The following is a 26,929-nucleotide window of genomic DNA, read 5'->3' on the forward strand; positions in this document are numbered from 1 at the left end:
GCTGAAGAGTGTTGAACTTTCTTCTCCTGCATTCTATGCTTCATGCAATTCAGAATGGCTGAGGCATATTCGTTTCCCTTTTGGTGTGAAATCGCGTTTGGTCTCGTACTGTATTGCGTACCTTGTCAGTGTCGTGCGCTTTGCTTGGTCATTTGTTGTGATAAACAGGAAAGTGTGTTCAAGCGCCAGCAAAACAGTGTAAAGAAATACTCTTTATGAGAAGCAGTCAATTAGCAGAATTTTAAAGCAGCTTGTAAGTGTATTTATTTCTTTGTTTCTCCGTGTTTAGGCAGTTGTCGTTGCTTGGAAACGCTTGTTTTGTTTACTGTGGAGACGTGCTGAAATCGCGTTTGGTCTCGTACTGTATCGCGTACCTTGTCATTGTAATGCGCTTTGCTTGGCCATTTGTTGTGATAAACAGGAAAGTGTGTCCAGCTGAATTAAATTTGAGTTTTGTTAAACGAATAAAAAAAAAAGCTTAGTTTACCGCACAAGCGGTCGCGGCTGCGGTCGTGTGCAGACCGTAGAGTGTAAAGACCATCGACTCTACCTGTGCGACTCCACCGAGCAAGGGACATAAGTATCGCTTTTTATTTCTCCTCTTTCCTACTACTCGTTTCACTTCTGTTTCAGTTTTTTATAAACATTTCTTACTATGTGTCAGTAACTTGTTATTTTAGCATGTGTGTTTGGCTCAGTGTTATTTTTAGGATTACTGATAAACTAATGTAGTTTGATTTGTATTAGTTATCTATTTTAGTTACAGTTGTAGTAATGTTGTCATTTTATTAGTTTTTTATTATGTCGATATAGGCTTTTTATTAAGTTTTAGTTTTATTTAATTTTAGTTATTTCAGTACTTCAACATACAAAATGGAAATGAAATAATATATATATATTGAATGTATTTATATATATTGTCACGGGAGGAGCACACGACAGACACAGTGGGTGTGGCGTCAGGCCTCGGAGAGGCTTTTATTAACAAAATAATATAAACAACAAAGTGTCCAGGGAAAAGGGGAATCTAGTGTCCAAAATAAAACAGGGGATCTGGTGTCCTCGTCGTGCTGCGGGCTTCGTGCAGGGAAGGGCAGTGATCAGGAAGGAAGGGTCCAGGTAAGGGGCGGATTCCGGCGGCCGCACGCGCTCCCCTCTCCAGTCCAGGGCGCGAGGGGCGGCGGCTTCTTCCAGCGGCTGCATCCTTCTCTCCTTGGCCCCGTCGTGTGAAGGGACTAGACGGCCCGGCGTCCTGGCCCGACGGGCGTGTAACGGGTGCGGTTCTCGTCCGGACAGGGGGTCCGGTAGCTCGCATCTTCGGCGGCACAGAGATCCCTCAACGCTCCCTTCCTGGACCCACGAGGACACCAGCGTGCATGCACGGGGAATAGACCGGTCTCCCGAGGAGAGGCGTGCTCGGCATTTAAACAGCGGCGTGATGAGGCTCCATTCGGATCAGGTATGCCCCATCACATGCCGCCAGCCCTGGCTATTTCAGCGCCCCTCCTCTCTCACGCACCCACTCTTGTCGGGAACCTGGCGCAGGGCGGCGATTAAGGGACGGGGTGATGATGATAATTAGGGGGAGGCAGCCGAATCGTCACAATATGTACATGTATATGTATATGTGTGTGGCTGTACATACACAAGTAATTAGTTGCTTTTTGGTGTTTGGCTTAGTGTTATGTTAGAATCATTATTATACTCATACCTTTTGTTCTTTTAATGTTTTGAATTGTTTTTAGCTTTATTTTTTTTGTTTTCATTTAAATGTTTAGTTTTGAAATGTTGTTGTATGCATTTGTCATTTTTATTTAATTTATTTATTTTCTTAAATGTGTGTGTATATATATATATATTATTTATAGAGTTTTAGCTTTTAGTTTTAGTTACTTTTTCTTATTTGTAAGTCGCTTTGGATAAAAGCGTCTGCTAAATGACTAAAAGTAAAAGTAAAGTAAAAGGGCCTTTACATTTGCCAAAAATATACATTTTTATATTAAAGTGGTCATATGATGCGATTTCAAATTTTCCTTTCTCTTTTGAGTGTTACAAGCTCTTGGTGCATAAAGACGATCTGTAAAGTTGCAAAGACTAAAGTCTCAAATCCAAAGATATATTCTTTTTAAAAGTTAAGAGTCAGCCACGCCTACCTAAAACGGCTCGTTCTAACACGCCCCCACATGTCTACGTCACGATTTTGGAAGATTTGCATAACGCCGCCCAAATGTTCACGCAAAAAAAGAAGGTGTAACTTTTATTCTCGCTGTAGTATTGTTGCTGCCGCCATGTCGTGAAGGCACTATGTGATTCGTTGTGAAAGTGAAACTACTTTGTTTGGCCTTCCAAAAGAGGACAATAGTCTGCTAAATGACTAAAAGTAAAAGTAAAGTAAAAGGGCCTTTACATTTGCCAAAAATATACATTTTTATATTAAAGTGGTCATATGATGCGATTTCAAATTTTCCTTTCTCTTTTGAGTGTTACAAGCTCTTGGTGCATAAAGACGATCTGTAAAGTTGCAAAGACTAAAGTCTCAAATCCAAAGATATATTCTTTTTAAAAGTTAAGAGTCAGCCACGCCTACCTAAAACGGCTCGTTCTAACACGCCCCCACATGTCTACGTCACGATTTTGGAAGATTTGCATAACGCCGCCCAAATGTTCACGCAAAAAAAGAAGGTGTAACTTTTATTCTCGCTGTAGTATTGTTGCTGCCGCCATGTCGTGAAGGCACTATGTGATTCGTTGTGAAAGTGAAACTACTTTGTTTGGCCTTCCAAAAGAGGACAATATCTGCTTCGTCATGCCTGGAGCTGATTCGTGCTGGTCGCTGAGGAAATACATCAACTTTGCGCTGTGGATCGCCGGATCAGCTTTCCCCGTGGACGAAGCGGAGTCCATCCCGGGGTCGTCACATGTGGTTGCCGCAAGCCCTCTTCGCTACTTCGTCGAATCCGCCGGCCGCGCCGTTCTCAAGCCTCCGCTTACTCTAGGCCGCCGTGTGTGACACTGTGTTTCGTTGTTAAAGCGAAACTACTTTGTTTGGCCTTCCAAAAGAGGACATGACTAGAAATCAGTGGTTAAGTTGTATCAACCCAAATATTCAGATGTGTGCAGCACATTTTATGGAGGACTGTTTGAATTTGAACAATGAATTTGCCACTGATGATTAAAACGCGAGTTTTGGGCAGTGTAGAGTAGGGCTTGTTGTTTGTCATTCCTCCGATCACAAATGCAGACATGGTTTTATGTTTACGCGGCATGATGCAGTATAGCATAAATCATTATAATCCATAATTATGTCCCCACTGGATGCAACAAATGCCTTGTTTAAAATGGGTTGAGGTATTCGGCCAATCATAATGCACTGGATAGCTGGCCAATCACAGCACACCTCACTTTTCAGATCGATGAGCTTTGTAAAAATCAATGCGTTTCAGAAAGGCGGGGCATAGAGGAGAAACAATAATGTAAAGTATGTGGAAAATAATGTGTTTTTTTAACCTTAAACCACATAAACACATTTCATTACACCAAATACACAAAATAATGTTCTTTTTAGCAACATCAAATGACCCCTTTAAAAACAAATTAGCAAGCCCAGCCCAAATGAGAAAAAGTAACGCAAAAGTAACGTAACACATTACTTTCTATAAAAAGTAACTAAGTCATGCAATTAGTTACTTTTTAGGGAGTAACACAATATTGTAATCCATTACTTTTAAATGTAACTTTCCCCAACACTGGTCTTGGAAAAATGGGCTCTTGTTGCTGAAAGTCAGAGCAAGCCTGCATATTTTTGAGAAGTGGGAGTTGACAGGTTTCACAGAAAATCAAGTAGTTTATGATGGGCACAGATTCTGAATTTTTTGCTTCAGACTATGATGCCATTCATATATTTTCAGCTGATTTTAGGACACATGCAGTGGTGTAAGACACGCTTTAGTTAGCTGACTGAAGGCCCTGATATACCTCAAGATGGTGTGATGTCATTTAAAACAAAACTAGGCCATTGTATCTCACAGTTTGAGCACCATTTTTACACTTGTCTGCCAATTTAACAGTTTGAAATGGTTAAAATAAAATAAAATAAATGTTTAAAACCCTGTCTCTAGACTCCTGCACTCTGTGTGCATGAACCTTGGGGAGTAAGCGACAACAGCCGGGATCATGTGCATACCTGAACCACTCGTCCTGTATCAAATTCATGCTCAATTTTTATTTAAAACAGAACACTTGACTCCACATCCACTATCTTCACTCACTCCACATGTATATAAAAAAATCACTGGGCAAAACAGGCTTATTTTAATTCATAATCATTTCATCATGATTTGTGTGAATAAATGTGTATGTGACCACTGATATACAGTACATGTCACATACATATTTATGTAATGCAGCTCTTTACTGTTTATTGTCTGAAACAAACCAATTTTACCATGAGTGTGTGTGTATGTATATATATATATATATATATATATATATATGTGTGTGTATGTATATATGTATGTATGTATGTATATCACTGTTCATACTGTATATATATATATATATGCACCAATACCGATACTGGTATCGGGCCCGATACTGAGCTCCTGTACTCGTAGTACATGCATGCGTTGCGCGTGTTTTGCTTGCTTGTGTGTTTCTGCATTATATGAGTGGCTTTGGAATATAAATCGCAGCATGTTTCAGATGAAAAAAGTTGACTTCTATTTCTGAAAATATCACAGTTAGGAGATTTATAACGAGTGGTTCCCTGCATTATTACAGCACTGTGTGAAATGCGCTAGGCTGTACTGTTCTGCACCAGTACAAGTACATGCATGCGTTGCGCGTGTTTTGCTTGCTTGTGTGTTTCTGCATTATATGAGTGGCTTTGGAATATAAATCGGGTGAGTACTGGAAAAAGTGGTATCGGTGCATCCCTTATATATATATATATATATATATATATATATATATATATATAATCAGACATCACCCGAACTACAGTTTAGTAGTAATTACTTTATGAATTTATTCACTGATAAAATAGATAGCATCAGAAATACAATAACAAATGTAGAATCAACAGCATCTTGTAATTCAGCTTTATTCATAGCACCCAAAGAAAAACTGCAGTGCTTTACTACCATAGAACAGGAAGAGCTAAATAAACTAATCACTGCATCTAAACCAACAACATGTTTATTAGATCCTGTACCCACTAAATTACTGAAAGAGTTGTTACCTGTAGCAGAAGAACCGCTTCTCAATATTATTAACTTGTCGTTATCTCTAGGTCACCTCCCAAAACCATTTAAGCTGGCGGTTATTAAGCCTCTTATCAAGAAACCACAGCTAGATCCTAGTGAACTGGCAAATTACAGACCCATTTCAAATCTTCCATTTATGTCTAAATTTTAGAAAAAGTTGTGTCTACTCAATTGTGCTACTTCCTGCAAAATAAAATGATATCTATAAAGAATTTCAGTCAGGTTTCAGGCCCAATCATAGTACACAAACTGCACTTGTTAATATTACAAATGACTTGCTTCTTGCAGATCAAGGCTGCATCTCATTGCTAGTTTTACTTGATCTTAATGCTGCGTTCGACACTACAGACCATGTCATACTCTTAGATCAATTACAAAACTATACAGGTATTCAAGGGCAGGCTTTAAGATGGTTTAGATCCTACCTTTCCGATCAATATAACTTTGTCTATTTAAATGGGGAATCATCTCAATTAAATCCAGTAAAGTATGGATTGCCACAAGGATCTGTCCTAGGCCCTCTGCTATTTTCAATATACATGTTGCCCCTTGGTAATATTATTAGAAAATACAGCATTAGTTTCCATTGTTATGCTGATGATACTCAAATATATATTTCAACAAGACCAGATGAAACTTCTAAATTATCTAAGCTAACAGAGTGTTTAAAAATGTAAGAGACTGGATGACCAATAATTTTCTCCTATTAAATTCGGATAAGACGGAGATATTGCTTATTGGACCAAAAACAGAGTACCCAGAATCTCGTTGTTTACAATTTGCATCTAGACGGATGCACTGTTACTTCCTCTACAGTCAAAAATGTGGGTGTTATATTAGACAGCAAATTGTCTTTTGAAAATCATTTTTCCCATGTTACAAAAACCTAATTCTTCCATCTTAGAAACATTGCCAAGTTACGGAACATGCTACCTGTTTCTGATGCAGAAAAGCTAGTTCATGCATTCATGACCTCTAGACTGGACTATTGTAATGCACTGCTAGGTGGTTGTCCTGCATCTTCAATAAACAAGCTACAGGTAGTCCTTACCAGGTCAAGAAAATATGATCATATTACCCCAATTTTACATTCTCTGCACTGGCTACCCATTAAGTTCCATATCAGTTACAAAATATTACTACTAACTTTTAAGGCCCTAAATGGTTTAGCTCCTGCGTACCTAACTAGTCTTCTATCACTCTACAATCCATCACACTACCTAAACTCTGGACTCTTGGTAGTTCCAAGGATAGCAAAGTCCACTAAAGAAGGTAGAGCTTTTTCACATTTGGCTCCCAAACTCTGGAATAGCATTCCTAATCATGTTTGGGGTTCAAAGACACTCTCTCTGTTTAAATCTAGATTAAAGACACATCTCTTTAGCCAAGCATTCACATAATGTATCTCATAACACTGTACTTCAGTTACATCTGATCAAATGCACATTACCATTTTTTGCTTGGTTTGAACAGCAGCTACGCTAATGTTTCTCTATTCCCTTCTCTGGCATCCCGTGGTAACTAGGAATTGCACAAGCTTCAGTCTGGATCCAGCCCTTACAAAGATCTGAGATGACCGAACACCTGAGAAGAGATTATGCCAACCCCTCAGAAGACCTCAGATGATGCCAACCCTCAGACAACATAGAAAACTACAAAATGTTGCTATAAGTTTGATCACAACATATAATCATTGCTGTTAATAGTGTTCACTGTCTGTTTGATTACATGTCATTAACTAACTGCTTGATTTTTACCGTACATTTCTGCCATATGGACATCAACTTGAGATAGTCACCACTGATAAGTAATATAATGATATTACTAGCATTACTAAATATAATGTAGAAACTTACATTTTCTGTAAAGCTGCTTTGCAACGATACTGTATATATATATATATTTAAGAAAGCACAAGCACACTTCTCAAGCTAATCATCTCACAACAACACACTTGTTAGGTTTTAAAACAATATTATAAAGTAATAGATACTGTTCAAAATGAAGTATTTGGACAACTTGAGAAGCTGACATCTATTAAAAAACACAATGAGACCAGTTGCCTAAAAGCAAACACATAATTGAGTAGAAAAGTGAAGTTAGCTCTGGTAAAGCGTAATTTGCATGCAGATGCCATGTTTGATATTTTCTCATCTAATGTAATGAAACTCATACATTTTTAAACATGACTTAAGTGAACAAATACTTTGTGAAGACCTCTGCATCTTATAATGGCATTAACATCCTGACAGGCTTTTTATGATGTCATTTTCACAGTGTGCGTTCGTGCATGCACGCACAACTATGCAAATCTTATAGGACCCACCTCTTTCAGGCAGCCCATGAAATTATTGCTGACGGGAGATCCAGGCAGGTCGGCAGTGCTTGGGCTTCCCCCCACATAGAAGAAATCATCTGAGCCCAGCATTGTGTAATCCTCCTGCGTGTATCCTGTGGTGGTCAATATACCATCCACCAATATAGTCACCTGTTAAATGATGACAATATAAAAAGACAACAAATTAGTAACTCATTTCAAGATGTGCTTTTGACCTGAGCGATAACCTTATTGTTTGTTATGGTCTATCTTGTTCAGATTTGTCCTTATTTCGGTTCACTTACTGCTAACACTCTGGACCATTGGTCTGGATAAGATTTATTGGTGATAGTTTAGTATAGGTTCACGGGACAGGTAAAGAAAATATTGCTGATGAATATTTTCTTCATCTTTGATGGGTTAAGAAAATGAATTTTTATCTGGTTTGGAATATTGCTAATTAGGGTTAGTAAATGTTAAAACCAAGGACAAATTATTTGTACTTGTTTTAGTTTTGGGGGGGGTACGCTACTTTGTCACACGCTCACTCACACATAAACAGACGTTCAGACACATACCAAGACTTGAACATGCATGCATTAAAGGAAGGCATTAACCACTGGGAAAATCAAATGTTTTATCCTTTTTCAAAAGGTCATACTAAATAAACATGAGAAGGATCGATGATTCATTGGTTCAATGAAAAGGGGGAGGAGCAAAGCCACAACAGCCGATCATCAAGTACCCATGCAGAACTAGATAAAGAAGCAGGAAGGCCATGCAACAAGATACACGGCACACAAAACAACATGCGGTAGACACACACAAGGGATTTAGGTGGAAGGGGAGTGATAAATCGAATGTTGTGTTAGTCGCAGTGATTTATGAGGCTGAATGAGATGGTGGAGATGTGGACATGCTATGAGTGGTGTGGAGGTATCGACTGCCAGAGTTCCCAGAGTTCTTAAATTTCTCTTGTGTGTTTGTTTATTTTCGGGAGGCTCTGCAAGGTGGAAAGTTCCCTTGTGGACATTCTTGGAAATCCTCTGTCAGTTATTGTTGACAGTCCTCGCAAAAAATGTGGAGGCTTGGTGTGGGGAGAAAAAACATTTTACTAGCTCCTGTGAGAGTCCAAGTGAGGATGTGAATCTCTATGTAACATTAATGTGAGGACGTAAAAGCCAGCCTGATAAACAACAAAAAAACAATAAGAAACAAAACTGTAAAAGAAGGGAGGGAAGTTTGAGAGGAGGGTAAAGGGGGGAAATGTGAAAATTCCTGGTAATACAAACCCATTTCCTCATTTTTTGAAAAGAGTGTCTAGAATGAAACTCAAAGAAAAAAGAAAGAAAGGGAGAGGGACACACGGCAAACCAAAAAAGGACAATAAGAATGATATCTACCAGACAATGTAGTTTGTTTACCATAGCGTGTCCAATGCCTGAGTGCTTTCAGGAAGAAGGGGGGAAGAAAGGAAATCAAAACAATAGTGAACAGAACGGTTGTTAATAAATGGACGAAATTAAAAGAGAAAGAAATTAATGATGAAGCTTCAGGGTGTTAGTACATTAGTTTGGTTAGAAACAGATTAGTAATAAAAATGATCCCATGAATGAATAGTGTTAGTCCCAAGAACTGTTTCTTCCCAAGATGTGAGAAACAGGAAGGGAAAGAGAGATTAAAGAGGAAAAGTACAGTATAATGAGAGCATAGGTATTATTTAGAGTGGAGACATATGGCTAATAGAGATGGCTCACAACGGTTGACTATTTGACTAGTCATCCAACAATAGACTAGACAATTAGTGAGAAAGATTGTTGACTAGTTTTAGATTTTAGCGGTAGTGTTTTAATTAGCATGCTGATGGTGTGCCGTCCTTAACTTGCTATACGTTTAACATGATAAAAGCCTCAAGTTGTGTCATTAAATTCACCATCTTAAAAACACCACTCTACACCTTTAGACTTGCATTCAATTGCATCATGTAGTTTGTGGCCAATATACCATAATCGTTACCTTTTTACGATGGTATGTCAAGTTACAAATGCATCTCCAAACTAGCTAGTCAATTTTGAAAATATGTGACCCTGGACCACAAAAGCACTCTTAAGTCGCTGGGGTATATTTGTTAGCAATAGCCAAAAATATATTGTATGGGTCAAAATTAATGATTTTTATTTTATGCCAAAAATCATTAGGGTATTAAGTAAAGATCATGTTCCATGAAGATATTTTTGTAAATTTCCTACTGTAAATATATTAAAACTTAATTTTTGATTAGTAATATGCATTGCTAAGAACTTCATTTGGACAACTTTAAAGGCGATTTTCTCAGTATTTTAATTTTTTTGCACCCTCAGAATCCAGATTTTCAAATAGTTGTATCTCGGTCAAATATTGTCCTATCCTAACAAACCATACATCAATGGAAAGCTTATTGATGTATAAGATGATGTATAAATCTCAATTTCGACTTATGACTGGTTTTGTTGTCCAGGGTCAAATATATAATTTTATTGCTGCTTGCTATACATTCTAATGAAGTTGTAACATAAACAGCAACTCTGTGTGCTTTTGAAATTGTTTAAAAGACACTTCTAATCATAATGTTGTTGTTAATATTTGTGTACAGTTTATACTTTTGTGAAATAGGTAGATACATTAATTTAGTAAATTTGAATTCATTTAATTCATTTTTATAGTCATGAAGGAAAGAATATGCAAATGTTGTCAACTGCAGAGTGACATAGCATTTGCAGCATATTCAAACAGTGTAACAGATTTTCTTTACAATAAAAACAGCTAATTTATTTCAACATGGACTGATTCATAAACTGCCCTATTTAATTACTGGCAGTATGATAGAGCACTTGGAATCTTATTTAAAAATCTTATTTTTTTATTTTTTTTAAACTGACCAACACTTATTTTTGAATTAGGTAATAATACCAATAAAAAAACCTGTAATTTCTATTATCAAGTACTTTTTTTTGTTGGCATCGGCGAGGTGTATTTTCTAAAAGTATTTTCTTATGAAAACAGCAACAGGCCATTTTAAACACTTACTGTTTAATCTAAATGATATTCATTAGCCTAGGCTCCACTATTTTGTGACGTCACAACCAGATTGTCTGTGCTCCCCTGGCTTAACTATCCACAACATTTTTTTTAAAACAGCAATGCCCATGAATTAGAGAAAGATAGTGGGAGAGTGAGAGAGAGAGAGAGAGCTCTTTCAGTCTGTCAGCTCATACACTAGTCTAAAAAACATCCCATGAGGATTGTGCTATATCTTTTACCAGTCTGAACAAATTAGTGACATGAAAAAAGCACTTACTTGTCAAGCCCTCATCATATTTTCATTCCATATAAACCTCCCTCACCTGCCAGTGAAGTTTAAGGTCAGCCAAACAAGTCAAGCATGATCTCACTGAAGACTCAAATCCAATCCATGGACATACAGCTGGCCAGCAGATACAAACACTCTTACTGACGGTAATTTATCAAAGGCTTCATGAACAAGAGAACACTTGGGGCCTCATTTAGAAAACTTACATACTATCCAATATCATCCTAAATTCTATGGATTTCATACCACTTTAAAAGTGCGAAACAAATTGGGATTTAGAAAGGCTCTTCAAGTTCAAAAAGGGAAAACTTACCTAACAATGTTTAGTTATAAAAAAATGTTAAGTGTTAATAATTCTAGTATTACTATATGCATACTGGGCGTTTGGAATGAGGAGGCCACACGTGCACTGCTATGACTATGCTCAAACATTTTAAGAGCAAGGAAAATAATGATTTTTAAGTAATATTAAGATAAATAATGGTAAAAAAAAATTGCACGTACTGCATTGTGTCTTAACTGGCAGGCTAAACCAAGTAGCACTAAAAGCTCTTACTTGAAAGTTTGATGAAAATGTGATTTCAAATTGAATCACTGATTAGGTTAAGTTGACAAAATTAGGCTGCAACTGTTGTTTATTAGACTCTTGTGCTTTTTATTGTCTTACATCTCATCATACAAAGACATCTGAGGGTATTATATAGATGAATTACTGTTCCTCTGCACATTTTATTTATTTATTTGCAATAATAAAGCAGAATTTATTTAAGAACAATTATTCACACATTCAGTAAAGAGTTTATAGGAACATTTAGGAAATTATTGTATGTTAATTTAAAATGATTAGGTGCATCTTTATAAATGAGGCTCCTAGTCTCTTCAGTAAAGAACTCTATTTAGGAATCATTGCAAAGCTATTTGATCCTAAACAAACTGCTGGTTTAGTCAGACTTCCATGTGCCTTGCTTAAATGCATAAGCTGAGGGAAAATGGCAACCGAATGTCAACCACTGTCTAAAAAGTAGCAAGGTGATTTGCTAAAACTTTGAAAGTTCGCTGACACTTGTAGAGCTTTGGAGCATAGACTGAAAGGATTTGAGGTCAAGCTTTAAGTTTTCTGAAAGCCCTTGAGTGTTAAATCATGTCAAGTAACAAAGATAAAAGATTTCAAGGTTTGAAAACACAGGAGGAAATGAGAACATACTCTTTCATTATTCTGAAACTAGGTAACAAATCACAGTGCAACTAAATTCAGTCTTAATTAAATAATGACAGTTCCAAAAATAATTATCTGATTATAAACCAGATGCAACATAAATATATTTGAAGTAGAACATAAACTAGTTCTCCAGCTAGCTGTGAGTAGTCTTAAGAGCAGCCATCGTCTAGTGATTACCTGTCTCAGGTTGCGTGTCACTTTGATGTCATGCCAGGCGTTATCATTGAACTTTCCATTGACAGGCTCAACGATAGCCTCGAAGGCTCCTGAGCCCAGGTTGATGACCAATGAAACGGCACCGTCTTTCAGCGCTAGGTTAACATAGTCAGCCGACTTGCCCGTGTGGAGGATGAGACCGTTGCGTTGCCAAGTTTTGAAGGACAGAGTGATCTCATCACTGCTACTCTGGATAGGATTCTGAGACAAGTCATAGCAGAAGTATTCTGAACCCCGGAATGTTGCCACATTGTCCTCGCGTGCTGAAAACAATCAAGAAAAAATGTACAATGTTAATTGGTTCCAATAATTGAGCTTGGACACATCTGTGAAATTAACGTTCATCTTGGTCTTTTCAGGAGACATTAAAAATCATCATTCGCAGGCGACAGACACCAAAAGTTCTGTCAGTATTAAAACCAAGATTTCCCTGAAGTGACTTTCTGAGGTAGATGCAGACCAAGTGGGATTGTGGGAGCTTTGTCAGAGCACTGAGGTGAAGCAGCAGACCATAAATTCACATTGGTGCTCCCTTGCAAAGACCCTTCACTTTCACTGTCTGAAAATGGAATCAGAGAATGCTGCATTGATGTGTATGATGCAACCCCTTAAGAAACAACCTTTCTGGAAGTTGAGTCCCAGTGCCTCTTGGTAGAGAAAGATTATTTCCGTATCCAACATTTGAAGTGTGACATTAATTTTTGTAAATTACCCTGCAGTAAAGGAAGAACAATGGCGAATGTCTTCATTAATCTGCGAGAGCTTGTTTCTTTCATGCTAACTGTTCTCTTCCCCTAGAATTTTGGCTTGCCAGAGGATGTATCAGAACTCACTTTCAGCTCCCCTCTGAGAAAATTACAGGGACAGAAAGGAAAGAGAGGAGAGAGAACAAGTGAAAACAGGATGGGAAGAAAGCAGAGAAGTAAGATGGGGTTGTGGGAGTGACAGAGACAGAGAGAAAGGGGGAAAAAAAGTAATGGAAAGCTTAAGATAAAAAACAGATGAAGAGGAGAGGGCAAGAGTAGCTTGTTGTAAAGGATGTGTTTTAAGCAATGATACAATGAAAGCCTGAGTAAGCAAATCAAGCTCAAGGAGCAATTATAAAATGTTACATTTGGAATGGATGTCGCCACAAATTCACTCTTGCTTTGTGTTGTGCCTAAGAATACTCTTTTACCTGTGGTAAAATCACTGTACTGCACAACCTAGGGTTCTATGGTTTCCATGATGTGGAAAACGCAGAGAGAATTCAATCATTAATTGAAAATACAGAATCCGGGATATGACATTTAAAATTCCATTTTATGGTTTTGATTTAAAAACAAGGTTATACAATTAATGAAATTCGAATTGCAATATGGACTAGTGTCTGTGATTATTTACCACAAAAATAAATATGAAGTCTGCATGTTTTGTGTCTCATAGTGAATGAGCAGCGCAGTTTCGTGATGCTTGTGGTGTTTTCAGTTTCTGCTGTCACACCAAATGATAGGCGAGTCTACACTCTTAAAAATAAAGGTGCTTCAAAAAGTTCTTCAAGCGATGCCATAGAAGAACCATTTTTGGTTCCACAAAGAACCATTCAGTCAAAGGTTCTTTAAAGAACCATCTCTTTCTTACCTTTTTATAATCTGAAAAACCTTCTTTCACCACAAAGAACCATTTGTGAAACAGAAAGGTTCTTCAGATGTTAAAGGTTCTTTATGGAACCATTTAGACAAAAAGGTTCTTCTATGGCATCGTGAATCACTTTTATTTTTAAGTGTAGTCCCGCTCCTGGAGGACCACTGTCCTGCACAGTTTAGCACTAACCCCAATTAAACACACCTGAATCAGCTAATCAAGGTCTGTAGGTTTACTAGAGACTTTCAGACAGGTGTGTTGGGGCAAGTTGGAGCTAAAATTTGCAGGACGCTGGCCCTTCAGGAGCAAGTTTGACACTCCACATAACCTTCTGAGCTTCTCAGACAGCTTACTTCACAAGTATTTAACCATTTAATTTGATAAAATATCAAATATACTGAGAAAAGATAAAACCAATTTCACAAGCCATTTCCTGATCGCCGTGATTTTGCCAAGTAAGACATGTTCCTGGATCAACATCTTTTGTTGATCCTGGATCAACATAACTGTCCAAAAATATAGACTTAACCCAATCCCTACCCCAAAACCTAAACCTAAACCTACCCATAATTTATTCCTAAAAACAGTGTGAAATGATAGCTGATTAACAAGGGTGTAGAAGCACCTAACCCTGATTGTAAGCCTAAAACAGATATTTCCTGAAAAGTTATCCCTCAACTCTGATTGGTTGATAGGAATGTTGTTCCAGGAAATTTGTAAGTAGAAAGGGGCTGAAATTTGTAAATAGAAAGTTTCCCCTTTGTGTGTTCATTCATTCAGCTGCAATGCATTCAGTTATTTTTTAGGAACAAAATTTAACAAATGTAGGTACCGAAAATGTTTTAAATAACAGATTGCATTCTGTAACACTGGGAAAAAATATTTTAAAAAATTTGTTTATGTTAAATATTCTAAAATCATGGCAATATTTTACAGTACACGGGGCAAAGCAAATATTACCTTTATTTCCTGATTAAATTAATGAATGTAATTGGGTTATTGATACAGTAAATCAATGATGAATTTCCTCACAGGCCAAAACAACAAATTCCTGCAGTATTTGAAATAGAATAATGATCTGCTAAAGTGGAAGAGAAAGAAACAGTGCTTGCTATGCATTCTGTTCACTTTACATTGATTGTCACTCGCTGGGGAAGTTTAATTTTCTCCACTGCTCCGTTTGCAGCTCAGTGTACTGAGCTTTGATTTCAAAATCCAGTGGAGGCAATTAACTACCCAATTTACATGTCCCTGATCCACGTCAGCTCTGACATTTGGCTTGGCAGCAGTAAAGCCATTCCTTGTACAGGGATGAACCTGCTGCCACCAGGGAGAGCACTTTCAGCCTGTAAAACCCTCAAATTAATTGCTTGTGTTTCTGATTCACGGCCTAGTGGAAAGCACACATGCTTTTTAAGCTGTGGTGCTCCAGTGGCTAATGAAAGTTTAAATCTGGCATGCAACATTTCCCAATCCCACACTCCCTTCTTCTAGCGGTGATCTCACCATTATCCTGACACTTAAAGTGTCCTTATAAAGTGCAACAGTGATCCCTTTTAACAGCCTTGGTTCCAGAGGTATTTCACAAAAATATTAAGCAGTAATTATTTTGCAGCTGAAAATGTAGCTTTGCCATGACAAGATTAAAGTAACACTCCACTATTTTTGAAAATAGGCTCATTTTCCAACTCCCCTTTCCAACAGGAACTTTGCTCCCGTACCATGGGTGCAGCAGGCACAGTGATATTACGCAGCACCTGAAAATAGTCCCCAGCACGCTCCCTGTGCAAGCAGGTGGTCACGTTGGTTATGTTGACGGAAGTTAGCCTATTTTCAGGCGCTGCGTAATATCATCGCAACTTTTCATCCTTGCTTGAACTATTTTTTCTTGGTGGAAGATTTGCGTTTGTTTAGCTAATAAAATATTAAAACTCGATTCAAAATGGTGTACAATTATTGAATTATGTCATCTTGGTATCGCAGACTCGCTCTCGTTTCATACAAACGTAGTAGAGTGTTCCTTTAAATTACATTTTATTATATATTAAAATTTAAAACAGTTATAAAATTGTAAAATTTTTCATTTAAAAATTTTACGGAAGCATATTTGTTGCAAATTGTATTGCATATATATTGCGTTTGTTTAGCTAATAAAATATTAAAACTCGATTCAAAATGGTGTACAATTATTGAATTATGTCATCTTGGTATCGCAGACTCGCTCTCGTTTCATACAAACGCAGCTGCTGACATTTTGCTACAACTGTTTTGTACGCTATAATGGATTATAAGAGAACTAACAAACTGGTAAGGTTTTAAAACATTTTCGTCTTAATTCTTTTATTGCCTTAATTATTTTTGTGGTGAAATGTTGTGTTGTAAGTGGTTTGACTGCACCGTTTCCCTTAAATGTCCGTCTAGTTTGAATTTGCCGCTTGCACGTAACTGCTGTCTTCACGGAAGCTTTGCGTTCAAATATTTCAACTCAAATCAATATTTCATGTCTAATTATTTACTTATGTGGCAAGTAGCCGTGTAACAAGCGGGATAATGTACATCCAGCCGGTTGTTATCTCAGAATAAACCCCTTCAGACTGATACATGGCCCCTCCGCCCTGTCTGGGTTTATTCTGACATAACAACCGTCTGGATGTACATTATCCCTTACATATACTGTATATATATATATATATCTTTGAGACTGTAGTGAGACATATGTCATTTGTAAAGCTTTTTGGTAGTGGGTATACTGTTTCAATGGCAATCCTGACAGAATCTGATTGGTGGATCTATAGAATTATGGTTAGTGTAGTTCTTTAGCTATTAAACATGAGTTAAATTCTTGTGGCTTCAACAGACACATATATCGTCAATCTGTACAAAACGTATGTTCTGTCAAAAAAAAAAGTCACTGTTTGAAGCTAGACACTATGTGCTCTTTATCTGAATGTGTTTTCAGTCTGTCGGAAGGTTGTTTTCGCACCCTTAATGCTTCTACAGATTTAGTCATCTAGAAAGCAGGCCTGCTACTGGCTTTGGTAATGTGGCGTGAATAATCCGCAGTGGCAGCAGCCAGCGGTGTAACGTGCCCCACCGTGCCTCCAAACTGCATTCAGCATCCTCTAACACAAGCACTGCAGATATCAGGCTAAAAATAGAAGGCTAATTTCTGCATGACAATGCCGGAGCACGACTTAAGAGTGGGAAGCGATTCGGGAAGCCTCCTACATGCTGATGAATCAGGACCAGAATGAGCGAGCTTAGAATCAGTCATGTGCAGAAATGCTGTGCTGCGAATGAGAGTGGGCAGGTCTCAAGGGTGACCGTTCACCAACCTGCCAGTGAATGCAGCCCTAGAGGAAAACAAGATAGAGGTGTAGAGGTAGGAAGCAATGAGTTGCTGGCTGTGATTTGTTGAGTCAAATTCAACCGTAAACAAACTGGTAACATCTCTGATGACAACACGCTCATGGAGGGTTCCGGTTAATGTGAGAATACATTAGACTGGAGCCATTGGTGTCTGCATTTAAAAATTACACACTCTAGTAAGGCTGGGAAACAATGTATAGCTAGAAAAGAAAATATGCATCACTATTTGGTAACACATTACAATGTCATATTAATGCATTAACTATCATTAAATAACAACGAGCAGTACATTTGTTAGTGTTTATTAATCTTTTTAACATAAAAAATATAGAACTGTTAATTGTTAGTTCAAGTTAGCTTAGGTACATTAAATAAGATTAACACAACTTTACATTTTTAGAATGTATATAGTAGTCTAGTTAAAAACCAAGTTTAAAATCTAGTTAATAATCAGAATCATATTAAATTATTATTTTGCACCAATACAATTTCTGGCATATGCTTTTATCCAAAATGACTTACATTGCATTTACATTTGATCAGTTTATTAATTCCTATGGGATCAAACCATGCTATCCTGCTTAAGGAATGCAGCAATGCATAGTTACATAGAAGAACCAAAGACACTGGTATATCAGTGTGTTTTTCACAAAAAGCTATCATATGGCTTTATAGGACTTAGTGCACATCATATGGACCACTTTTATGATACTTTAATGGTCGTTTTGTATCTTTTTGAAGCTTGAAAGCTTCAGTTCCCATTTGTTGTAATTTAATGGAAAACGGCATTTATTTATTTATTTTTTCCATGAAAGAAATACAGTTAAACCAGCTTGGAACGACACAAGGGTGATTTTCACTTTAAATGAAATGGTCCTTTAAGATAGAAAAAAATAAATAATAAACGCTACTGCTTTTAGCAGACACACATTGTCAAAGAGATGCTCTTTATGGTGATAAGCTCTGTTCAACTATGATGTCATATTATTGCAGTGCTGCCTTTAGTGCAGCATTCTGGACTGATAGCTCATCACCCCACTGTCATCTGGTTGGTTAGAGGCAAGCAGCCCACCTGTCAAGCTGAGCTCTGCCATTCGACAGGTGTCGGGGGTGGTGGTTTGCAGGGTGAATGATGAATGTACGGCTGACACGGGTAAGGTGAGGGTGTGCAAGGGTCCCTGGAGTCTAATCCCATCAAAAGAGGCAGTGATGCAGGGAGCTGGGTGCCATGCAGTGATGGTCAAGCTCGGTGCAAGACTGATAGCAAAGTGATTACAGTCCCTTAACACACTCTCTTTAGGTGATGACCAAACCTCCAACAAGATTGGCTAAAGTAGTAAAGTGCTGAAACATGAATGTGTTGTAGCAGTAATTCATGCGAAAAATTAATCTGTAGTGACTGTTACATAATTTACCATGTTCAGTTCAAACCATAGTCTGCCCACTTAGTGCCACTGTAAAATATTGCTCAAGGTCAAGTGAGCTCATGATGCTAGCACACTCTATGAAGTCAAATTAAAATTCTACCAGCTCGAGAGACCACAACTAATGCAATGCTATTTAAGGCTGCAACAAAAAGTTCACTGCCTACTGCCCAAACTCCTAAATTTAACTCTACAACATCAGACTAGTAATGTTTCTTTCTCTTCAAAAAATAAATACAATGCGACTTGTAATTAGAGATAGAAAATTACTAATTACTAATAATTATTGTTAAAAAATAATCTAATTATTTGTGAATTAATCTATTAATTATTTGCTTAAAAGCCCCCAAATGAAGATCACTAAAACATATTACATTATTAAGCACACTAAATAGAACAAAATTAGCTTAAGGAATCAAGGGATTTTTGTTCACATTTATTGAGCATAACCAGCTTAAGCTGCATTATGTCCACCAGTCAAACGTATTTCTTAGGAATGTATGGGTGCTATACATTACAGATATAACCAATAAATAAAACCAATTAACAATAAAGCAAAAATACGTAACCCTTTATTGTATCTTTATAAGAAAATCTCCAGAGCAGAAAAAACAATCAAAGATGCAGAATGTGATTCCATGCAAGAAGCTCTTGCACTGAAATATATGTGCACAACATTTACAGTAGTTTATTGCATCCATCAGTTGGGGCTTTATTTTCTTTACTGCAACTATGTTGCTGTGTCAAAAAATTTTTTTTAATAAACTTAAAAACACATCTTAACACACATGCTTTGTTCAGTTCCGCTGTGCTCCTTTAGATGCTTTTGAATGCAAGAATGCATCTTGTGTGAACAGTTCATTACAGTGCAGCTGTACAGGCAAATACAAGCCTGAATTGCTCAGATGCCAAGTAAAACATGCAAATAAAATATTGTATTATAGTATTTGCACACAGGTTGAAGACATGTATTAATTGTTTAACATGTTGAAGGCTCTTCCATATTAAACCGCAAACCATGTAAACAACAAATTAAACATAATCCAAATTACATTAGATTATGTAGAGAGGGGATTTTTCTTCCTCATTTCAGAAGTCCGTCTAATGCCACTGCATCAGACTAAACCCTCCCTACAGCTTCTCTCTGTCTCTGCCCCCAGACACCCCCCACCAACCCCACACCCCTCCCACTTCTGGCCTTGACGGTGAAGCAGAGCTCCCTGGAGCATGACTGACAGTACTGGGAGCCAATCACTCATCTAGAACTGCACATTGCCTTATTGGCCATTATCTCTTCTGTCAGCAGTGAGGCAGAGACATGCGCGGTGTCTATCCCAGCAGCCTCTTTGTTTTTGTGCTGTCTCCTTCCATCCAAACCCTTCCATCCACTGACAAGGACACAGCTAAAGCCGAACACTGAAGATCGTCACCCTTTCATGTTTTAAATCTGTGACCAAAACCCCATAGCTTAGCTAACGTGCAGTGTGCATCCATCACGGTCACTACTTCTAGCAAATGTTCTTGATGTTACAACAAATTGTGCATTGGTTTGAAATCTAGCCAACCATTGGTAAACTGTGTGCAACATTTTACTATAATAAAAAAATGGATCTGTGAAGTTGCACCATGATAACTCTACAGTACTTCTAGTTTTCAGCAGCTCTTTCTGGTCCCCTGAAGTCATGGTGGACGACCAAACCCACTATAATTTTACAAATACTACTTTTGTTGTGTCATGAAATGTAGTTTTAAGTTTATCTTTATCTCAGTTCTTCTGGAATATGCTGCTGGCTCTTATGTTTCTATAGTCAGTCAGCAGCAAAGATTTTTATATTGAAATGGAATGAAACAATGTTGTAAACAAGGACATTATTTTTACTTTCAACAACACCTTTTAAGACTCAACTAAAAAAAATGCACTGACTAGTGTTATCACGGGAAATCCCCTTAACAACTGAAAGAAGACTAAGCTGCAGGTAATCACACTCGCTCTCTCATACTCCACTCTCATAATACTACATAATACAGTAAGCTTTTAATACAGTAATACAAAAAGCTTTCAATGAAGCAACTCAATGTTCCTTCATTACTAGTTCTAAAATAACGTTTTCAAATTAGTAATGGAGGCTTGGGCTAATTTTTTTAAGAGATTTGAAGGAAGCAGTTCCGCACACAATAGGGTTTTTTAAGACTCTCCGTGGTTGTTTATTTATTTACACACTTGTGCTGTTGAACTGCTGTATAAACGCAATATCACACGAGTATCCGTGTGATATCACTCTATATCAGCACGGCTACTCCAGCATATATTTGTTCACTGGATAAATTGTACACTTCACTTTTGTTAGAATTTTGCAGGATGCACAATATTTATGACCATATACAGTATTACCATATCAGCAATCTGCCTACTACTATTAGAGACGTTTTACATTTATTGGTATTGATTGATATTGGATATATCTGTCAACATCAGATAAATGTTTAAGATGGCACCGCTTATGGGTGCCTAGGTAAGCTCTCCAGTTGTTTTAATGTTTTTGATAGTTTTTCCTGTCTGTTGTTTTTCAAACACAATACGTTTTAACAGGGATGAACTGCTGAACATTCAGCAGTACACACCGGACAATCTTCTACCAGTTTTTGTTTACTCTGGCATTTTGCTAAACATTGTAGTTGGCGGAGCAGCAGCACTGTTTAAGCATTTTAAGACGCTGAAGTGTGGGAAGCGAGCCGTTGCACTCGTCAAGCTCCAACAGTGCAGCTTTAGAACAGTGCTGACTAGCATCCATCTGGCGAATCTCCACTCTCTACCCAACGACGAACTTCTTCTGCTCTCCTGAATAAATAAGGACTTTTCAAACTCTGCTGCTCTGTGTTTCATGGAAAATGAAGCCATTCTGGACAGCATGTTACATCTTTCGGGCTTCCAGCTGTTCAGAGCGGATTGCGACGCAGAATCAACAGGGAAATCGTGTGGTAGTGGGACATGCTTCTATATCAACGAAAGGTGGTGTACAGATGTAGCAGCATTGAAGAAGATGTGCTGCCCTGATCTAGAAGAGTTCTTCATCAACTGTAAGCCATTCTACTCACCGCAGGAGTTTTCCTCGTTCATTCTCGTAAGTGTTTACATTACACCACAAGCGCATGTGAGCACGGCTGATCAGATCACAGACACAGAGCAACAACATCCAGACTCAGATATAATAATTCTCTGGGACTTTAATAAAGCAAACCTCACACGTGGACTGCCAAAATACAGACAGCATGTTACATGTCCTACCAGAGACAGTAATATACTGAATCACTGTTACACCACAATAAAGGATGCATATCACTCTGTCCCAAGGGTAGCTTTGGGGCTCTCTCATCACTGTCTGGTTCTTCTTATATCGAGCTACAGGCAGAAACTGAAATCAGCAAAACCTGCAATAAGGACTGTAAAAAGATGGACTAATGAAGCAGAGGGGGATTTACAAGGCGTTTTAGACTGCACTGATAGGAGATCAAAGTGGCTAAGAGGAACTTCTCCAAAAGCTGAGAAACCAATTTTCTGCCAATGACCCTGCATCAGTGTGGCAAGGACTGAAAGACATCACCAACTACAAGAAACCATCCCCCAGCACCAGCATCTTCACACAGATCTTCAACAGGTCACTGGAGCTGTGCAAAGTTCCTTCCTGCTTCAAATGCTCCGCCATCATCCCCATCCCAAAGAAACCAAAAATTACAGGACTAAATTATTACAGACCTGTGGCTGTAACATCTGTGGTCATAAAGTCATTTGAAAGACTGGTGCTGGCCCACCTGAAGAACATCACTGGACCCTTGCTGGACCCCCTGCAGTTTGCTTACCGAGCATACAGGTCTGTGGATGATGCAGTCAACATGAGACTGCATTATATCCTACAACATTTGGACAGACCAGGGACTTATGTGAGGAACCTGTTTGTGGACTTCAGCTCAGCCTTCAACACTATCATCCCAAACTTCCTCCTGTCTAAATTAACTATGCTCTCTGTGCCCACCTCCATCTGTCAGTGTATCACCAGCTTCCTGACTGACAGGTAGCAGCTAGTAAGGCTGGAAAAATTCTCATCCAGCACCCACACCATCAGCACTGGTGCCCCCCCACTGTGTTCTCAGTGTGTTCTCTCCCCACTGATCTTCTCCCTGTACACCATCGACTGCACCTCTAAAGACACCCCTCTGTCAAGCTCCTGAAGTTTGCAGATGACACCACACTTATTGGCCTCATCCAGGACGGAGATGAGTCTGCTTACAGAAAGGGGGTCTGGTGCAGTTATAACAACCTGGAGCTGAACACGCTCAAAACAGTGGAGATGATAGTGGACTTACAAACTGAAAAAAAACATTGTTTACTTTACTCTATTTCCTGTCTATACAGCACATGTTCTGAAACATATACACACTTGACAGCAATCAGTGTAATATTTATCAGCTTAAAGGGGTCACATGATGCGATTTCAATTTTTCCTTTCTCTTTGGAGTGTTACAAGGTCTTGGTGCATAAAGAAGATCTGTAAAGTTGCAAAGACTAAAGTTTAAAATCCAAAGAGATATTCTTTATAAAAGTTAAGACTTGTCCACACCCTCCTAAAACGCTTTGTTTAAACACGCCCCCAAATGTCTCCGTCACTGTGTGGGAAGATTTGCATAACGCCGCCCAAATGTTCACGCAAAAAACAAGGCGTAACTTTTATTCTCGCTATAGTATTGTTGCCGCTTCGTCATGCCTAGAGCTGATCCGTGCTGGTCACTGAGGAAATACATCAACTTCGCGCTGTCAATCACCAGATCGGCTTTCACCGTGGACGAAGCGGAGTCCAGCACGGTGTCGTCACATGTGGTTGCCGCAAGCCTCCTTTGTCAAATCTGCCAGGCGCCGCTCACTCAAGCCGATGTGTGTTTCATTGTAAAAGCAAATCTACTTTGTTTGGCCTTTCAAAAGAGTACATAATGTTTCTATAAAGTGGGGCAGTTCCAACTTTGCAAGGACAGTCTGGCGCTTCTGACTCACAGCCTTTAAGTATGTTTTTTATATTTAAAGAATTTGCCACTGATGATTCAAACGTGAGTTTGAGCAGTGTAGAGTAGCGCTTGTTGTTTGTCATTTCTCCGATCACAAATGCAGACATGGTTTTATGTTTACATGGTGCAATACGCAACGCAAAGCATAAAAAGACAGTACAAGTCATTATAATCAGTAATTATGTCCCCACTGGATGCAACAAATGCCTCGTTTGTAATGGGTTTTATTGTTTTTGTTTCATCGTGCCGGGACACATGGAAACACAGTATGGTAAGGGGCGTAACATTTCCGTCACACGCTTGAGGTATTCAGCCAATCACAACACACTGGATAGCTAGCCAATCAGAGCACACCTCGCTTTTCAGAACGATGAGCTTTGAAAAATCAACGCATTTCAGAAAGGCGGGGCATAGAGGAGAAACAATACCGAAAAAGTGTTTTTTTAACCTTTAACCGCATAAACATATTGCATTACACCAAATACACAAAATAATGTTCTTTTTAGCATCATCATATGACCCCTTTAAAGCAAACTGCCATGCTGGTAGAGGTTAAAGGTTAACAGGTAAATGTGGGAACCACACAGAGAGGACTCAAATAAACATGAGACTTAGAGCTGCCAGGCAGTAGGAAACACAGATGCAGGGTGAACTATAGCTCAATGCAACAAACACAACAAGTGTTGCATCACTGAATTACATAACATACTTGTGTAATATTAAGCATTTATTAAATATTTATTTTTTTCTAGTCAATGTGCCTGTGCAAAAACAGTGTTCTGTGTGGCTTGTTATTAAGATAGTATATGGCTCTTAGCGTGCTTTAATGTGTTCCTAGTGTTGGGGTTCCCAGAGGGCTGCTTACAAAAGTAGTAGTTCAAAAAGTCAAAGTAGCAGCAGTTCAGAATTTTACTTGATCTGACAACACAGCAAAAAATATAAACTATATTTATGCATTTATTTATTAGAGATTACATCCTAAACCAGAAAAATGTGCAACAACAAATGCAATACATCATAGAAAAAACATGTTTAGGTTTGCAAGACATTAGATCACATGTACATCACAAAAATACGTAAGATGTAGCAACAATGCAGTGTTTAGCATTTTATCTGCCAGGAAATAAGCTTTTTTTAAAGCTTGTAATGACATTACATCTTTATTTATTAAAATTAATTTGTAATTAGAGGGAATTAATGATTATTACTTTATTCATTTTGCTAGAACTCGGGTCTGAATGTCCCAAATCCACCTGATCCAACCATTCCAAATTTGTTAGTTTTACTTCAAATCAAGGTCGTCCAGCGAGCCAGTGATTTTTGGTATCTTTTAACAAATTTAATATGTGTTTCCTTGGCCACAGTCCACACAATCAAGATTAGTTGTACGTTCTTAATAGAGGCAATTATTATAAGTACGCTACGAGATAAGTAGCAAGCAAGGATCGTTTTGGCATGCTCTTAACCCTAAGTATGAGCTGAAGTCATAGTGATGCTTGCCTTAGAAAACACCACTAATTATTACAAAAGCAGAAAAGGTGTTATGTAACATGCATGCCAGATGATGCAGCAGGCTCGGTTTAACAGCATGTAATTGCACGCCACAAACAGGTTTGCTGTTGATTCAAAACTGTGTCCAAATTCATGTCGTACTGTAAAATGATCACACACATAGGTGAGCAGTGCAAACAACAAACGCTAACAACTAAAGCTCAGCAGACTCTCTCATGCTCACTTCAGGTTTCATTTTAGAGTTAGTTAAAGAAAGGGAGAGGAAACAGTAACGGAAGAATGTAGAAGAGTGTTAAAGAGAGGAATTGTAAAGATCTACAGCTGTGTTTTCAAAGACATATCACTGTAGCTTTGAATCCAGCTGGAACTAGTTGTCGCCCATGGCCACAACACTGTGTGTGTGTGTGTGTGTGTGTGTGTGTGTGTGTGTGTGTGTGTGTGTGTGCATGTGTGTGTGCTTCTACAGACATGGAAAGATGACAGTTGTGCTTCTCAGTGAAAGATATGAACTGAAGAGCTTGTGTGTGTGGTGGTGGTGTTGGACACTATTGGGACCAAATGTCCCCAAACAATTGTAAAACCTGAAATCAGCTACACTGGGGGTCAGTTAACGGTCCCCACGGGGAACATTGCTTATTAAACATACAGTATAATGTCTTAATGAAATGTAAAAATCTGTTTTAAACCTTATTGTCACAAAGTTTTTGTTCTAACCGGCAAAAGGACATTTTGTCGATAAATTACTTTCTATAGTATTTCTGCTGCATTTGTGCTGGTTATCCTCACCCACTGTAAAATCTCATTGGCTTAAAATCCCCTCCACATGAATGTATGTGAAACATCAAATATGATTAATGTAGCCTACTGCATGATACATTCTAGATGAAATCTTATTGTGTCATACTCCTTCATGTGCCATAACATTATCTTTTTTGGTTGAACTATCTCTTTAAAGATTTCAGCTGCTAACTGAAAGTTAAAAGGTTCAGTTCCACATAAGGGGAGACCTTTGAATTGGTCATAATTCATCACTGCTCTGAGTACCTGGGAACTTTAACTGAGGTTAATCATGGGGCCACCCTTTCCATCAGTGATGGTTAAAACCCCTTGTATAAAATATCATCTTCAAAATAATCATAGAAAAACTACAATCATCATTACATACCTTAAATCACTGAATGATTGTAGTAATATATAGACTGCATCAATTTAATTTAATTGCATGTAATTTAATTGCATTCCTGCACTATAGTCTATATATTTCAATGTATTAGTATTTATTATTAGTTATTTACATTAATTAATCATTATTTTAAGCATTTACTGAGATTTTTGTGTATGATGACTATAACTGAAAAGAAAAACTTAATATTTTACATTAGACAACTGGCAGAATGGAGACACTGCCCATTATGTGCCCAATGTATAATATTTAATATAATATACATTTTGTGCTACATGACCAATATTGAGCAGCTGGCTGTGCATTATTTATATATCTACTTAAATAAATATGTTTGCTATTTGTGTGGCTTGCATTGTGCATATACAGAGTCAAAGTGCAGTGTTTGTGATTTCTGA

General features: G+C 38.0%; 1 protein-coding gene across 1 annotated transcript in view; it reads right to left on the reverse strand.

Annotated features, from left to right (window-relative positions):
- LOC107555282 (neurexin-3b-like) overlaps positions 1–26,929 on the reverse strand; it is a 359,781-nt gene that overhangs the window by 246,805 nt on the left and 86,047 nt on the right. Inside the window, exons 6-8 of the mRNA XM_016238037.1 lie at positions 12,327–12,628; positions 9,006–9,029; positions 7,591–7,752 (exon numbers count right to left, since the gene is read on the reverse strand). Coding sequence (XP_016093523.1) covers positions 7,591–7,752; positions 9,006–9,029; positions 12,327–12,628 — 488 coding nt within the window. The remainder of the gene's footprint in view (positions 1–7,590; positions 7,753–9,005; positions 9,030–12,326; positions 12,629–26,929) is intronic.

Source organism: Sinocyclocheilus grahami, unplaced genomic scaffold, assembly GCF_001515645.1.
Source record: "Sinocyclocheilus grahami isolate Dianchi unplaced genomic scaffold, SAMN03320097.WGS_v1.1 scaffold530.1, whole genome shotgun sequence".
NCBI classification, from domain to species: Eukaryota; Metazoa; Chordata; class Actinopteri; order Cypriniformes; family Cyprinidae; genus Sinocyclocheilus; species Sinocyclocheilus grahami.